General features: G+C 39.1%; 1 protein-coding gene across 2 annotated transcripts in view; it reads left to right on the top strand.

Moving 5' to 3' along the window:
* Positions 1–15154, top strand: part of ABCC3 (ATP binding cassette subfamily C member 3) — a 49326-nt gene that overhangs the window by 13400 nt on the left and 20772 nt on the right. For both annotated transcript variants that reach the window (XM_042802653.1, XM_042802654.1), the window contains exons 2-10: positions 1053–1229; positions 2136–2261; positions 3147–3284; positions 5042–5167; positions 5985–6046; positions 7241–7372; positions 11362–11580; positions 13896–14073; positions 14617–14778. In XM_042802653.1, coding sequence (XP_042658587.1) covers positions 1053–1229; positions 2136–2261; positions 3147–3284; positions 5042–5167; positions 5985–6046; positions 7241–7372; positions 11362–11580; positions 13896–14073; positions 14617–14778 — 1320 coding nt within the window. The remainder of the gene's footprint in view (positions 1–1052; positions 1230–2135; positions 2262–3146; positions 3285–5041; positions 5168–5984; positions 6047–7240; positions 7373–11361; positions 11581–13895; positions 14074–14616; positions 14779–15154) is intronic.

The raw sequence follows: 15154 nt of genomic DNA, 5'->3' as shown, positions 1-15154 counted from the left end.
ATATTCAGACTAGTCAGTCATTCATTTATAAGGGGTGGGGAGAAGTGGCTCAGTTTAACTGGAACATACTTCTACTGAGAGCCCATACCCACAAATAATTAGGTAGAAGTAAATGATTCTAGTGCAGAGATAAGGCATATCTGAACCACAAGTATCTTAGTTTTATCATCTACTTGTTAATGATAGCACATCAAAGTAATTTTACATTTCCTGCAAGTAAGTATTTATCTACCACATTTAAATGATACATCAGATGGCAAAATGCAAGTTGTGAGTTTCCAGTAGGTTTGATTAAAACCAAGTTTCCCTTAACTGTACTGAAATTTCTAATTTAGTTTGAACCTGTGTAACTGTGTGTTTGCATGTGGTGCATTCAAATCCTTAGGTACAAGTTGCATATGTGAATTGTGGAGTCCAAGGTCACAGATGGAAAGCATTGCTTTCAATGTTTTCAAGAAAACCCATATTCCTACCTGCATGTACAATACGTTCCTTTTACGTTTGTTTAGAATAGGGAAGTAATTATAGTTGGAGGCATATGAGTAAGAAGGACAAAATTTTAGTCATAAATGCAGGGGGTTTTCCCAGGTCAGGATATGGTTGATCTAAATCTGATAATTTTCTCCAGTGCTGGACTTTCTCGATAGATGAGTTCTCAAGTCAAGGATTTTGCCTCAAGCGCTTTGTTTAGCAATTGTGCTCCAGGCTGGGAATGCCTGAGGAGTGTCGTGGTGTCAGCACCTGTAACTAAGCCTGAGCAAAGGCAGAAACACGAGGGGTTTGTTTATCTGCTACAAAATATATGTCCAACGGTGAGATATAGGAGGGCAGAAGTCTCTTTTTTTTAGATTTTACCCAGTATTTGTAACTGTACTTAACCCTTTTACTATAGCAGATTAACCACAAGAGGTTGGGATAGGTATTTTGGGAAAGCTTTTACTAAGGCCATGTGCTAACTCCAGCAGAATCTGGATACAACTTCTTCAGGCAGATGTTCCAATTGGCAGCGCTTCTGCCTCTCTACTAATAAACGTGTCTCATCTTTTTTCCAGGATTCAAACCTTTCGATACACACTGATAATCCAGACCTGACACCATGTTTCCAGAATACCATCCTAGCATGGATCCCGAGCATTTATCTGTGGAGTGCATTACCCTTTTATCTTCTCTACCTAAAGCACAACAAAAGAGGGTACATTGTGCTTTCCATGTTGAGCAGGTTCAAGACGGTAAGATCTCTTTGCAGTGTTCCACGAGTAATGTGCAATTTTGAGTTTGTTAGCGTTAGTTCAGTGTCCAAGCAAGTGCTGAAGTAGGGTTTAAGCAAAATTCCCTCTGATTTATGGGGGAACTGAAGAACTTGCTTATAGGAAACAACAGTGTACGTACAGATTTCTGAGGAAGAATACCAAAGGATAGCTCATCTGTAAGGAAATCCATCCTGCTTGCCTATCTTTCTGGGTAGAGAGAAGAGCTGGTTGCTCTGCAGAAGAGAGTTCACTCCTTTTTTGAGCCACAACTATGCTGCTTCACCTTTGCTTAAGCTTTAAAGCACTGAAAGCTGCGAACAAAAATGTTAAGGTAGGTCTAGTGAGAATTGAAGCTCATTGTGAATATAAGCACAAGAAGGTATTTTTTCAAGCCACTCTACCCACCCGGTAGCTATGTGATTTCATCTACATCTTGTGCTTAAGAGATGGCTGGTGTCAACAGCACCTCTGGTTTATAAATGTTTAGGTCTAAGGAAATCAAGCAAGTCACTTTCCATAGGCCACGAGGGAACTGGGGTTACTCCTGGAGAAAAATTCCAGGCTTCTGCTTCAGGGCATGTCTGCCTTTAGTCTGGATGCTGCCTGCGTTTCCAATCAAAACTGAACTGTATGGGAAAATAACAGGTAAATACGTTAGTCTTTCTACTAGTTGTGTTTGCAATCCCCTGGAAAGCAGCTGAGACAAGACCCTTGGTTTGAGTGCAGTGGGACAGTTCTGTTAGCCTGACTGCAGCTGATCTATGCAGCAGTGTTCTGTTTACACAGCTTTGTCTTGTTGTGAATCTGTAAATTTTAACAGTTTTGCTAGCTCTTTGCCCCTGGAGATGAGTCTACCAAATGCTGTTTCTTTTTGACTACTTCCAGCTGTTTGGTGTCCTACTGTGGTGTGTGAGCTGGGCAGATCTCTTCTTCTCTTTCCACGAGCTCCTGCAAAACAGAACACCTCCACCAGTCTATTTTGTAACTCCATTGATCATTGGCATCACTGTGGTTTGTAGCTGTTTCTGTTTATTGTGATCAATAACTGTTTCTTAGACAGATGAAGGAGGAAAAGGGTTCCTTTGCGTTCTTTGCCTTATCCTGTACTCTTTTAAGTGAATTATTACTACTTGTATTACTGAAGAAAATTTTGCTTACCAAAAAGGCTACAGTTACAGATATCTCTCTCGTGTAGATTCAGCTATATAAATTAAAAGTTTTATAATGGAGAGATTGTTCTGTCTCCCGCCTTGTTCTCATCTGTTTCTCCAGGCTTGTGATCCAGGTGTGGGGAGAATTTGGATATGACTTTGTCTAAGCAGATATGATAGAGAATTGCTTGCGCATTGTTCAGTGTTGTATTGGACTTCGTAAAACTGTGTCTCTTATCTGATGGTTGTTCCTCCTTTAAACAGAAACCAAATTTGCTTTGCCTAGGCTGACAAACGGGCTTGTGGCTGTTGTATGAAAAATGAAGCAGTAAAATTTTCCTGTTAAATTTTTAATTCCCTTGGTTAGGTTTTTTTTTAAATTTTATATTCTAAAGAAGTCATGATTGTCCATCTGGACTGCAGAAATGACAGTTCTTACATTTGTTTAAAATGTTTGTGGCTAATAGTTAATTGTGCCTAGGCCTAGGTACAAAGTCTGGTTTAAAAATTGAATTCTGGATATGAGGCTCTGAAAACAGTAAAACCAAATTATTTCATAAAGTTATTCACTGCTTTCCTTAGATAGAGGAGGCCTTGCCACTGACTTCTATGAAGTCATGATGGGGCCTTATTTCAAAGAGGTGCTGTTGTCTATGATGACTGTAACAGCTGCCAACTGAGAGCGTGAATAGTGGGAGCGGTGGGACAGGATTGTGTTCACGTGTTCCTGTATTTGCTTTTACAGCTGTTGGCTACATTGCTTATTCAGTACGAAAGGCTGAGAGGAGTTCAATCCTCTGGAGTGCTCATTATCTTCTGGTTTTTGTCAGTGCTCTGTGCCGTGGGGCCTCTCCGGTCTAAGATCATGACTACAGCAGCACAGGTAACATACCATCCTTGTTAGCACTTGGAGAACAGGAAATGTAGCATTAACATCTCTATGAAGGGAATGAATCACCGAGTTTGGAGTCAGATCTGAGCGCAGCTTTTGCCAGAGAGAAAGAGAAGTTTGGTTCTGTTGCCTTGACTCAGACTTGTGTAACTTGAAGGAAACTGGGATTTCTCATGCAATGTCAAAAAGCAGATTTTGCTTGGCCCAAGGCTATACCAGAAACTTGATAGACATGTGAGGGCTGTACCAACACTGTGTATATATTAGAACAGACTCTTTTTAAATTTTTTTTTATTTTTTTTTTTTAATTTTTCCTCTTCCCTTTTCCCTTTTGCAGCCCCTTTCCCCTGTCATGCTTAAATAGGGATGGGTAGTAATCAGAGATGATGCATTTTAATATGTAATGTTCACTTTTTGCTTAGGTTGGCTACATTATACAGCTCCATAGGCTTTCTTTTGTCAGTGCCTGTTGTGCCAAGGACAGCATTTTGACTCCAACTGTGGCTGTAAATAGAGAACAGAAAGTTGGAGGGAGAGAAAAGAAACCTGGGCTGTTATGATTCCTGTTTGAAAACATAGCAGGTTCTCCCACAGTAAGAAAGTTGTTATATTTTTCACAGGAAGAAATGCCACTAAGTAGGGCAAAGCAGATTGCTTCAGGGATTAGATCATCAAAGTCTAGGAGTGAAAAGGAGTGTTTGAAAAACATTAAGGTGATTGCTCCTCCTCAGTGAAATCAGTGTTTATTCTGTTTGGTGATTTTTTTTTTTTTTTTTTTTTTTTTTTTTAATACTTACTTTTTTGTAGCTATTAGCAGCATTATCCTTTTAGCAAGGGTTTTGTTATACCAAGCTGTTGTAAATATTCCAGTGGAGATTGAATTAGACCTTAAATGACAGTCTGTGCAGAACTTTAGAAAATAGCTGCAGTCCTGGTGAGACACTTTCAAACAGCACTTAAAGTCAATTTTAAAACTGTAGTAGTCATGCATAAGTACAAATATTGGATTATCAATGTTTGAATCCTTAATCAACTTAAAATCATGGTTGCAGAGCCTTAGAATGGGTGTGGACAATATTTCTGCTGTTCTCACAACTGCTGAGGGCCAAATACTGTTTCTCCTGCACTTAAAGTTTAAACATTTCAAGTGAACAATGAGAGCATTTACAACTACATTAGGGTATGAAAGAAATGTATAAGGGACATACCCTCACATCAAGAAGTTTTAAGTCAACTGCAGACTCATATGAGTAGTAAAGGAAATATCTCTAGAACAGATGGAACTGTTATTATGCAATACAGTGTTTTTTTGCAGCTGCTTCTGAAAGTATTTAACACTGACTGCTTGTCAGTGACAAGATACTAAAGTAAATGGATGTTTTCTCATCTTGGTTGACAATTCCTGTGCTCAAGACATGATCTTGTATGAACCCCTGGAGGTAATTTAAAAGGATGTCATGTAGCCCTGATTCCAGAGGGTGTCTTCATGCAGTGAAGATGTATAAGCACTTTTAATTTGACATAATTTAATGAGAAGCTTGGAGATAAGCATGTTCTTAGGCACTTTACAGAGTATGTACATACTTTTGTAAGATAATTCCTGCTAGCAACTACTTTGCAGTATTCAACTGTAGAGGAAGAAAGGAATTGACAAAAGAAGCTGTGAAAAAGTCAGTGTCTGTGTGTGGTGGGGGGGCTGGGAAGGACAATAAAAACAATAATTTACTGTGTTTCTTTTTCCCCTCTAGGGCCATGTAAATGAAAGGTTCAGGTTTACCACATTTTACATCTACTTTGCTTTGATAATCATTGAGTTGATTCTTTCATGTTTTAAAGAAAAGCCTCCATTTTTTTCCCCTGTTAATACAGATCCTGTAAGTATTTTTACTTTGCTTTATTTGCATTTTACAGACTATATCATGTTTTGAGAATTCCACTGAGAATACTTGTGATTGAAAACAGCTTTGGATTGTCATTGAGATTACAGTAGTTAATGACCCCCTTACAAAACATTGGTTATGGAAAATCATATTGGGGTTTGATGTCTTTTTCCATTATATGTGCCCTCAGTAACAACTGGAAGCTGTGTAGTGAAAGCAGCTCTCCTGCTTTCTGTTTCACAGCAGTTTAAATTACATTTATGAATATTGAAGTGTAATATTAATTATTTCAAGAGGGTTTTTTGTGGAGATGGTAGTCTACTTGCTTAACATTACAATTAGCTAAAGTCTCTAAGGGTTGTTTTAATAAATGAGTTCTATATGTGTTGAGAATAGATATGGAAAAACATTAATAACAGAAGATACTAGTGGTGTCACAGGTTAAATTTCTTCTCTGAGTCATAAAATGGTCCCTATAATTGGATTTATGTTTGAACGAAGCTGAGAGAGAAGTTGAGTTCATTTCTTAAAATGAACATTTCGAGACCTATAGAATGACATTTCACTTGATATAAGTGTGATTTAAAGGCAATATATGAAGCAATTTTTAAAGATAAAAAGCTGCATGATGTGAGAAATAAAGAAATCAATTTTATGTCTTGTTAGGACACAGGTACATACATGTAATATACTACATAATGTAGCAAAATTGATCAAAATAGACCATCTTATTAAAGTAATGGTAAATGTATTACTTTATTTATTTTGTTTTGTTTTGTTTTTTTTTCTCTCCCCCACAACTTTACTACAGAATCCATGTCCAGAGTTAACTTCAGGCTTCCTGTCAAGATTGACATTTTGGTGGTTTACAAGGTGAGCTTCTCTTTTCAAACTGTTGTTCCGCTGACAACCCCAAACTCTACTTGTGATATGTGTTGTACAGAGGTAACAATGCAGAGATTTTTCCTCTGTAAGTAGCTGATGTTAGATGCTCTTTCACCCACAGTAGTGTCAGCACTTTTGGCATTTGCCTTTTTAGAAGCAGCTTTCAGAGTGCTCATTCTGCCCAGACCTCTTCTTTGAAGAATAGTGTCAACAATTGTGACATGATTAGCAGGTTATACAGTCTGGTTGTGCTTACCACATGCTGGAATATAACCTAAACCAAGATGTAAGACTGTGTTCCACAAGATTAATTGTGGCAACCTTTCACCCACCTGAGGATGCATTTTGTTTCTTGTTGAGGTTCATGGGTGAATGCTTTTTTATAAGGACATTTTCCACGCAAGAGGGAAAGTAAACTGGATTATATATACAAATGATTACCACCAACTGATAACAGCTGTCAAAGGGCATGTGTATTAAAGATGCACATTTGAGACTGGGCTTACTGTTACTCCACGATAAAGAAGTAGAGCAGCTGTCAAAGGTCATGTTAAGACCCATTTTTTTCCATAGTGGTTGAGAGTATCAAGATCTTCATTCTTCCATCCATGTAACTTCATTGTCCTGGCAACAACCCTGTAAAGTTCTTTTTAGTAAGTGTGTGAGATCTTTCTCAACTTCCAGAGTTTTGAATGTTCAGCTTCCCCATCATGATTCTTGACAACTAGATGTTTGTATCTCGATAAAATTTCTCTTGCAGTTGAGGAACTGTATTTTTTGGAGAAATCTGATTTTCTTTTAACTTATGTGAGCATCGCTTTTGCATTTTGTTCACCTCTGACAGTTTTTCCAGATAGATGTAGTTATTTTCACTTCTAAAACTTCACTGTTTTCATTTAAAATTTAGTTTCATTCAAATGTTTCTGGTAGTTGGTTTTTATTGTCCTTTTTTTTCCTGAAGTGATGTTTTCAATAAAATACATGTAATCAAAACTACGTAATGTCCTTTCCTTAATTGCAAACATTAATATAAGAAACAAAAGGAGGTGGAGCTACAATTATCACCCTTTCTGTGGGGATGTATCGTCTTGCTTTTGTTAGCTTAATAGTTCCAGAGTTACTAGCAATGCTTTAAGTAATATTAGCCAGGCTTAATTGGACTGTTTTTCTCCATATGTGCAGCATGGCAGTTCTTGGTTACAAAAGACCCCTCGAAGATAAAGACTTGTGGTCGCTGAATGAAGATGATACTTCCAAAATTATTGTGCAACAACTAAGTAAAGAGTGGGACAAAGAAAAATCAGAGTGCAAACAGTAAGTATACGAACAAGTCTGCAAACAGAGATTGATCAGAGTAGTTTCAACATGAATAAGCTGCTCATCCCTGAAAACGAGCCAACTAAAAATGGCATCTACTTCTTCAACCTATCTGTTCTTCATTAATATTAACAGTTATATTATCTTGTTTTAATATGGCTAGGTAGAGGCAAGCAGGAGGCCTCTGGGGCTTGTGTACCAACGATACACTTTTTAACTACGTGCTTAAGATCTACCTGGGCAGGTAGTGCCATTTACCACATGGAGAAGGGCTGAAGTTGCGTAAGCAGAAGGGATTGAGTTGGTTGGATTGTAGAAAATTAACAACTTTCATCACTGAGCTGGTAGATGTCTAACCCCGTAATTGCCTCCCTCCTAGGCATGTTAGAGCACAGCTTCTAGGCACCGTAAACCCAAAGGAATTCATCATCATCCCCATCATGAGTTTTTTTGGTCTGACACTATTTGTAGCCTTGAGGCTCAGCAGTGAGCAACTCTTCACTTCCTAGCAGTAAAGATATGAAACTCAAAACATGTGAAAGGCAGGAGGGGAAGAGATATCCCAATTTAAGAGCTGAGACCCTACTCCTGTTGCCTAGAAAGTTAGCAGCAAAATTTCCAGAGTCTCTGATGGAAATGGGATGAGGGTCAGAACTTGCATATAGTTACATCCATGCTAAAGAGGATATCCTTTTTATTGCATGTTCTGTCCTAATCTAATTTTAAGAAATTATCTATTGTGCAACTGTATTTCCTTCTCCCACTGGTTAATGTCCAAAATGTTTCCAAACAAATAGATGTGATAGTGTGTTTCAAGTGAAAAATGTCAATAAGGAGGAGGCCTGCACTTCCATTTCCTTTCATTGTGGAGATTTCTTCTCCATGTGGAGGCTTTCTTCTGGGCATATCCTTGCCAAATTGGAAAGACCCTATGATGTGATAATATTAGGAGAGAGTTGTAAGGTTCTTGGCAAGGCTGATTATGATGTGGAGAGTTTCACTTCACAGCTAAAATTTGGAAGGTTTGCAGCGCTAACCACCAGCAGCTTGTCCATTAGTGCTCTATGCGTGCTGTGGTTTTACTTTTTTTTTCTTTTTTTTTTTTTTAATGTCTCTGTTTTTATGGTGTGGAATAATGTGCATTGTCTAGGTTCTGGTCTTCTGCTGCACAGACATAAATCTTACTCCCTCAGGCTTTTATATAGTAAGAGCACAGCCATTGTGCAGAAGTGCCTAGGGTCCAGGAAAACTTTGGCTAGGAAACCAGAAACTGTGCCTGGAGTTTTGTTATGGGATTCATTGCAGTTTGGAAATAATTCATACAAACTGGGGCCAGTTGGCAATGAATTTAACCATAAATTCTGACTTGTATTTAGCTTAGGTAAAATTTTGTGGTGACTATATTAATGATGCTGAGGTGGGAAAAAGCAAAAACAAAGAAACTCACTGTACTCCAGATTGCTGGGTTTCACGTAACTCTAAAAGCTTCGTGGCTCTGCTTATTCTTTAATTATAAGTAGGTATTCTCAATTACTTCAAGTCAAATAACATTAGTGGTAGTTGCTTGGGAGCTACTGTAAATACTTTTTTAAACTCTTCTCATTAAATCTGCTCTGAACAAGCTTTTATGACATTAAAAATGCTATGTCAAGTTGTACATGTGTTGAAAGTGCCATAGAAAATATATTGTATTTAGTACTAATTTATTTTTGAAAACTTAATCAGTTGCACCTCTGGCATAGCTAAAGCTTTAAACTTATTTTATGGTAATGTTTATCACATTTCGATTGTTCCAAACCCTTTTTTTACATTTTGCTTCACAGCTGTCTTGTGAATTATTGTTAAATAATTGCTAATAATTCATTTGCTACTGATGAGTTACAGGAGAGATCAGTGTGGATTTAAGTTGTTATAGATTGTAAAGCATACAAAGAGTATTTTTCCTTTGCTTTTGCTCTCTTTGCATGTATGGCTGAAGTATTCACTCACTTTACTGATAAATGCAGTTGCTTCTGAGAAAGTTAAAGCTGTGCTGGATGGAGAAGAGAGAGCTGGAGTCTCTTTTGCCTCACTTTTGGTTAGCTTCTGAGACTATGCTTACAAAGACAACATGAATGTGCAGAGCCTTGTCTTCACTACAGAGAAAGCTGTGTGTTTTCCCATGAGATAATCAGCATCTATTATCTGCCCTGCTATAAATAATAGAAACCAGGCACATGCTTTTTGCTTTGTTAAAAAAATGGGTGTGAGCAGTCCCACACACTGCTGAAAACCTGACCTCACCTAGCTACCCGTAGTAAACACTAGAAATGCATTTTCTCCCTTTGGGATTTTTTGCTGTGAGAGAACTATTACGTTGCTGTTAGGTCACTGTAATAAACATTTTTAATAGCACAAAGCCAAGGGCAAGTAGTCTTGTTTCTTCAAATCCTTCAATGGGTTTAACAACCTGGTTGCCAGAAAAATAAGGCTTTGCTCATAAACTGTCCAGATTTGATTTGGAAGGACAAAGACAACACTGTTTGTTCTTGCCTAGGGAGAAAAAAAAAATTGTCTGGACTAGGTTCTCCCCCTGCCCTCAAACTTTATTGCAAAGAAATTGGGATTTGCACATGCCTTCGTTTGAAGCAATGTGAACAAGTTTCTACCTGTGGACTGTTAGCCATGGTGATAATTTTGAATGTTCACAGGCTGTTGGAATTATTTTACTCTGCAGACAGCTAGCTTCAAAAAATTTGCACACACTTTATGAAGAATCATAAATCCAGCCTCACTTGGTAGTACTTACAAGTTATTTTTCAAATGCCTTCGTGTAAGTCTTCACTGTTTCTAGAGTGTCTCTTCCATCTGTCCCTTCTTATAAGGTTTACCTGTCCCAGACTAATTTCCTTCTCCCTGTTCCACCTGGACTTAACCTTCCTGGGTGACATTCAGGAAATTGTTCTCTAGGTCCCATAGCCCCCAAAAAACAACAGCAATTCAGTATTTGCTGTCGGAAGAGCTGCCAGGCTGTTTTTTGAGAGCCAATCATGGAGGAAATAATTTCCTGGAGCACCCCCTCTTTATTGATGGACAACAGAAGTCAGGCACCTAAACCCTGGAGGTGCTTCTAGAAAACCCACCTAGAGCCTTGGAGAGCAGCACGGACCTGTTGGGTCCATTTTTCATCCATCAGCCTCAAAGGGTTCTGCAGAAGAGGTCACCTTCCTTGGTTTATTTTGCAGATGGAGAATGAGAGGCACAGAGTAAAAAGGGGATACAGCCAAGCAAGGTTTAAATGCTTGAATTGTCATCTGAGTAAAATTTAAGCACCTAAACCCAAAGTTTCTGTCCTGGAAGAACCTTGGACAGCTGTGGCCCGGATCTCAGAGGTGGCTCAGCTTTGGAGGTGCTGTGGTTTGTACTCTTTCAAGTCTCCAGGAATGCAAAACTGTATTTTGAGAGGGCTGTGCCTGCTTCCTCTCTTAGCTTGGTGTGTGATTCAGTGCCTGTCTCCCCAGAGGGATTCAGGCTACTTTTCTGAAAGCAGCTGTGTGATCAGATAAGGCTAAAGGTTTAGTACAGCTACTAATTGAATAATGAATACAGTCTCAGAAGGACTAGGTGAGGGTGCCTTTTGTGCTATGTACACAGCAACTGTTAGAGGATTCCTTTACAAGGAACTGGAGATTCAATGTCAACTGTGTCCTCTGCCAAAGGAAGTCAAGCCTTCATCTCCTACTCCTTTGGGCCACATTCACATCCCATGGTGATTGATTTTCTGGCCTGTGGAGTACATCTCATAAGTACTGCAGAAAAAGAAAACAAGACTCATTACACGAATAGCCTATCTCTGAGTGCATGTAGATCTTGTTGAAAGTCTTTCTGTCGATCAATAGCAGAGCAAAGAAAGGAGCAGACTTTTAGATTTTAGTGCAGTGCTGTACATGTAGGGCAATGACATTCTTGTTGTCAGTTGTCTCTAATTGCTTGTTTCGTTCCTCTAGGAAAGATGATGTGACATATATGAAGAAATCTAACCATGTGCTGAATCATGTTGGTGATGGTCCAGAGGAAGCTGAAGTTCTAATCAGAGACAAAAAGCACAACAGAAAGCCTTCCTTTCTCAAAGCTTTGTTGAGGACCTTTGGGCCGTACTTCTTAATCGGCTCCTTCTTCAAGCTGATACAAGACCTACTTTCTTTCGTCAACCCTCAGCTGTTAAGGTTGGTTTACAGCGTGAGTAGTTTCTATGTGCAATCCCAGTGGAGGATTGGCTTTGACACAGAGTATTTATTTTTTAAATGTATCGCTAGTTTCCCTCACAGTGCTGCATGTGTATGCTTCCTCACCTTCCCACTGAAATGCCATAAGACAGGGGTTCTTTATTGTGGACTAAGCTGTAAATTGGGCAAACTTCACTGGAATTCAAGATTCGTAAATCGCCCATCATCAGCAGACAGCTTTGAATTACAAATTACCTGTTGCTCCGTGCAGCAGTCCAAAGCAATTTCTCCCCGTTTCTAAAGGATTATTTGTGAAATCAAAGCGAAGCACTGCTAGCTGGATCCAGTAGTCTCTGTACATCTGATACCCACATGTGTTGGTGGTGCCTGCAGCTGTAGCGTGACTTGATATACAAATGAAGTGTGATGCTCAAGTATATGATGCTTTGGCCATGCCGCTGTCATCTGGGAAAGATTTTTTGAGCATTTAGATGAGTTCATGTTCTTAGTTGTGCACAGCAATGAGGATGCGTGAGGCACAGTTGTAGTAAATTTCCATGTGAAAGAGAATTACAGTTCTATTAAAAAAAAAAAAAGTGAGATCTTGACAAAAGTGGTATGTCCTCAAGCTCTCCTTGTATGAGGAACATCTGTACCTCCCCTGTCCAGGGGGGACCAGTTGCTCAGCCTGATCTATAAAGGAATTTGCATGATCCCCACATTTTTTTTCTTTGTCAGTATTACTCTTAAAGTGAGATAATCATTAACTAAGAAGATAGTAACAGTGGAAATACGAGCACTTGTATCAACCAATTACTTTTTATTTCCAAATCAGTGGAAAAGCACACAGTCCTGTTAATGCATGAGAGAGGAATGGAGTTTGGATGGAGGCTACAGGTGGATGTGGGGAAGGGGAGAAGAGAGGGACCTACTCCTATATGAGTGTCTCTTAAAAAAACATGGGCCTGGAGCTGTGTTCTGAGATCATGTTGTTCTGTGGGTGGTTTGTGACATACCCAGAAATTTGCTAAAAAGAGGGTCTGACCCAGTATGGTGACATTTAATAGCTTACAGTCTGTCTTCTTCCAGAGTCCCTAGTGAAGAGGAGGCAGTTGGCTTCCTTCTGAGAACACATTAAGTATGATCTATTCTGGGAACTTCTCAATTTTGCATATATTCCTGGATATGTTGTCAGTGATATCTCAAGGCATATGATGGGGAATTTCTTCTCAAGTCTAAATTCCTTCAATCTTGGAAAATGCACTGCTAGGGGTAAGAGAAAATGAAAAAGCCATGTCTGTCTGGCAAGTTGCATGTAAGATAGTTTTATGTTTCTGAAAAGATTACTCAATCCCATGCTGGAACTACAAGGAAGGGATTTTCCTGAAGCTGTCCACTTAGAGCATGACTGACTGGTGCAGTGCAGAGAGAAGATCTCTGTGGGCTAGAAGAAGAAAGATGTGTCAACCTCATGCTTCTAATACAAAGCTTTGGGGCCTGATTTGTAGCTTCCAGGTATATTTTCTCCCTGCTGGTTATTTGAACCATGGAGTCAAATGTCTTTTCCTCCCATCTTTTGACAATTCAATATTCTGGCCAGTAGTCTGAAATCACAAATATGATTTTTGAGAACACTGGCCATTGCCGTATGTTGTTCTGCTTGTTTGCTGTATGACAGTGTGTAGGTCTCATGGGGGGAGCAGCTGTGTGTAGTAAGAAATAGCTTATTAATAAAATGGGATATAGCCAGTTTAATGGTACTCCCATTTTACCAAAAAAGTAGGAGTGAAGAACATTTCATGCATCCATCCATCCAGGAGGATGTCTTTTAATCTAGCTTTTTTTTTGTGGGAAAACACCCCAGTCAGAAGCACTGGTGCTGCTTGAAAAGGATTTGAGAAAGAAGCTGGTTTTGCCTGCTTTACTACACACTGCCCTACTGTGTCCTATCCTTCACCTCTTGCCCTGGGGGGCTGTCTAACAGAGCTCAAACAGTGACCCATGTGTTTAAATGTTGGATCTTGGGGGAAACCTATAGTTTCTCATCATATTTCATTTTCCACAGGCTCATTTGCAAATGGACTTTCTCCCGGGCAAAACCTAAGGTTTTGTTGTTGTATCTTTGCAATGTTGTTTGGCTGAAATCGTAACTCAGCTTGCATCCTGGAGAGCTGTTTACTTTTTGTGATTAGAAAGAGGATGTGGCAGGATGCCATAGTTGAGAGAAGCTACGTTATGTCCCATTAAACTTGCTGCATGTTTTTTTTTTTGTTTGTTTCTTTTTCCTTTTTCTTCCCTAATCTTCTGAAAAACAGTGTATTAATTGGCTTCATTAAGGACAAAGATGCCCCAGCCTGGTGGGGATTCTTGATTGCAGCTTTGATGTTTATCTGTGCTGTGCTGCAGACGCTCATACTTCACCAGCATTTCCAGTACTGCTTTGTTACTGGGATGAGGTTGAGAACTGGGATCACTGGAGTGATATACCGGAAGGTAAGACTGGAAGCATTTAATGGGCTGGAACACTAGTGTATAGCCAAGCAAGTGGCCTCAGTTCTCAAATGCTCAGGGAAGAGCAGGAATATTGAAGAAGAATAGCCTCATAGAATATAAAAATTGGGTTTTTTGCTGAGTTTTTAGGAATACCTCTATCATACTTTACAGAATTTTCTAGCAACCAACAGCATAATGTGGGTGTACTGGTAGGTCAGACATCTCAGGCAAGTACTGGTTCACTTTAAATATTTGGAAGAGGGATCCAGGAGAATAGCGTGTTTGTGTTACAAGCTGATTAGATGCAACTAGGTTTTCTTCAGAATGCTACATTAGGCTTGAGATAGAAGCACTCACAAGCAAACCATTTCATGAAGTCCTCCTCTTTTGAGATTAGGAATTGGTGTAGGTGTGAATTATTTCATTCTTGTAGAAGTACATTCTCAGGGAGTGTCTTGTTTTGCTAATAACTGAGGATTTCTTTTTTGTGTTTCTCCATGCATATCAAGACTGTGAATCCATTGAATCTCTCTTAATTCTTAGTCCTTAGTCATCACAAACTCAGCAAAGCGCTCATCTACTGTTGGAGAAATTGTCAACTTGATGTCAGTGGATGCCCAGCGTTTCATGGACCTGATGACTTTCTTGAACATGTTGTGGTCTGCACCACTCCAGATATTTCTAGCTTTGTATTTCCTATGGCAGGTACAGACATTGTCACATTTTTTCAGAATTTGTCTAAACGATGTGCAAGCTTATTATTTTTTTTGTTATTTTGACCCACCACTGCCTTTTTAGAAACTTACTGTTCTGTCCTGTAGTAACATAGGTATACATGATCAATTAGTCTCTTGATTATTTTGTTCAGCTGGTAGGCAAGATAAGGCTTTTGAAGCAAAAGATAGCCTTTATGTCTCCTCTGTCCCTACCATGCTTTGTTAGGATCAGTCTTGGACTGTGTCCCCAGCAGTTGATACAAATGAGAGCTTGAGAGAAATGGCTTAAAAACCAAATCAAACAAACAAACAAAAAAAATAACCCTGGGCGTGGGAAATGTGAGCCATGTGTAAAGATTCTATCA

Source organism: Tyto alba, unplaced genomic scaffold (assembly GCF_018691265.1).
Source record: "Tyto alba isolate M040663 unplaced genomic scaffold, T.alba_DEE_v4.0 Super-Scaffold_39, whole genome shotgun sequence".
Taxonomy (NCBI): Eukaryota; Metazoa; Chordata; class Aves; order Strigiformes; family Tytonidae; genus Tyto; species Tyto alba.
This window is presented reverse-complemented; position numbering and strand designations above follow the sequence as displayed.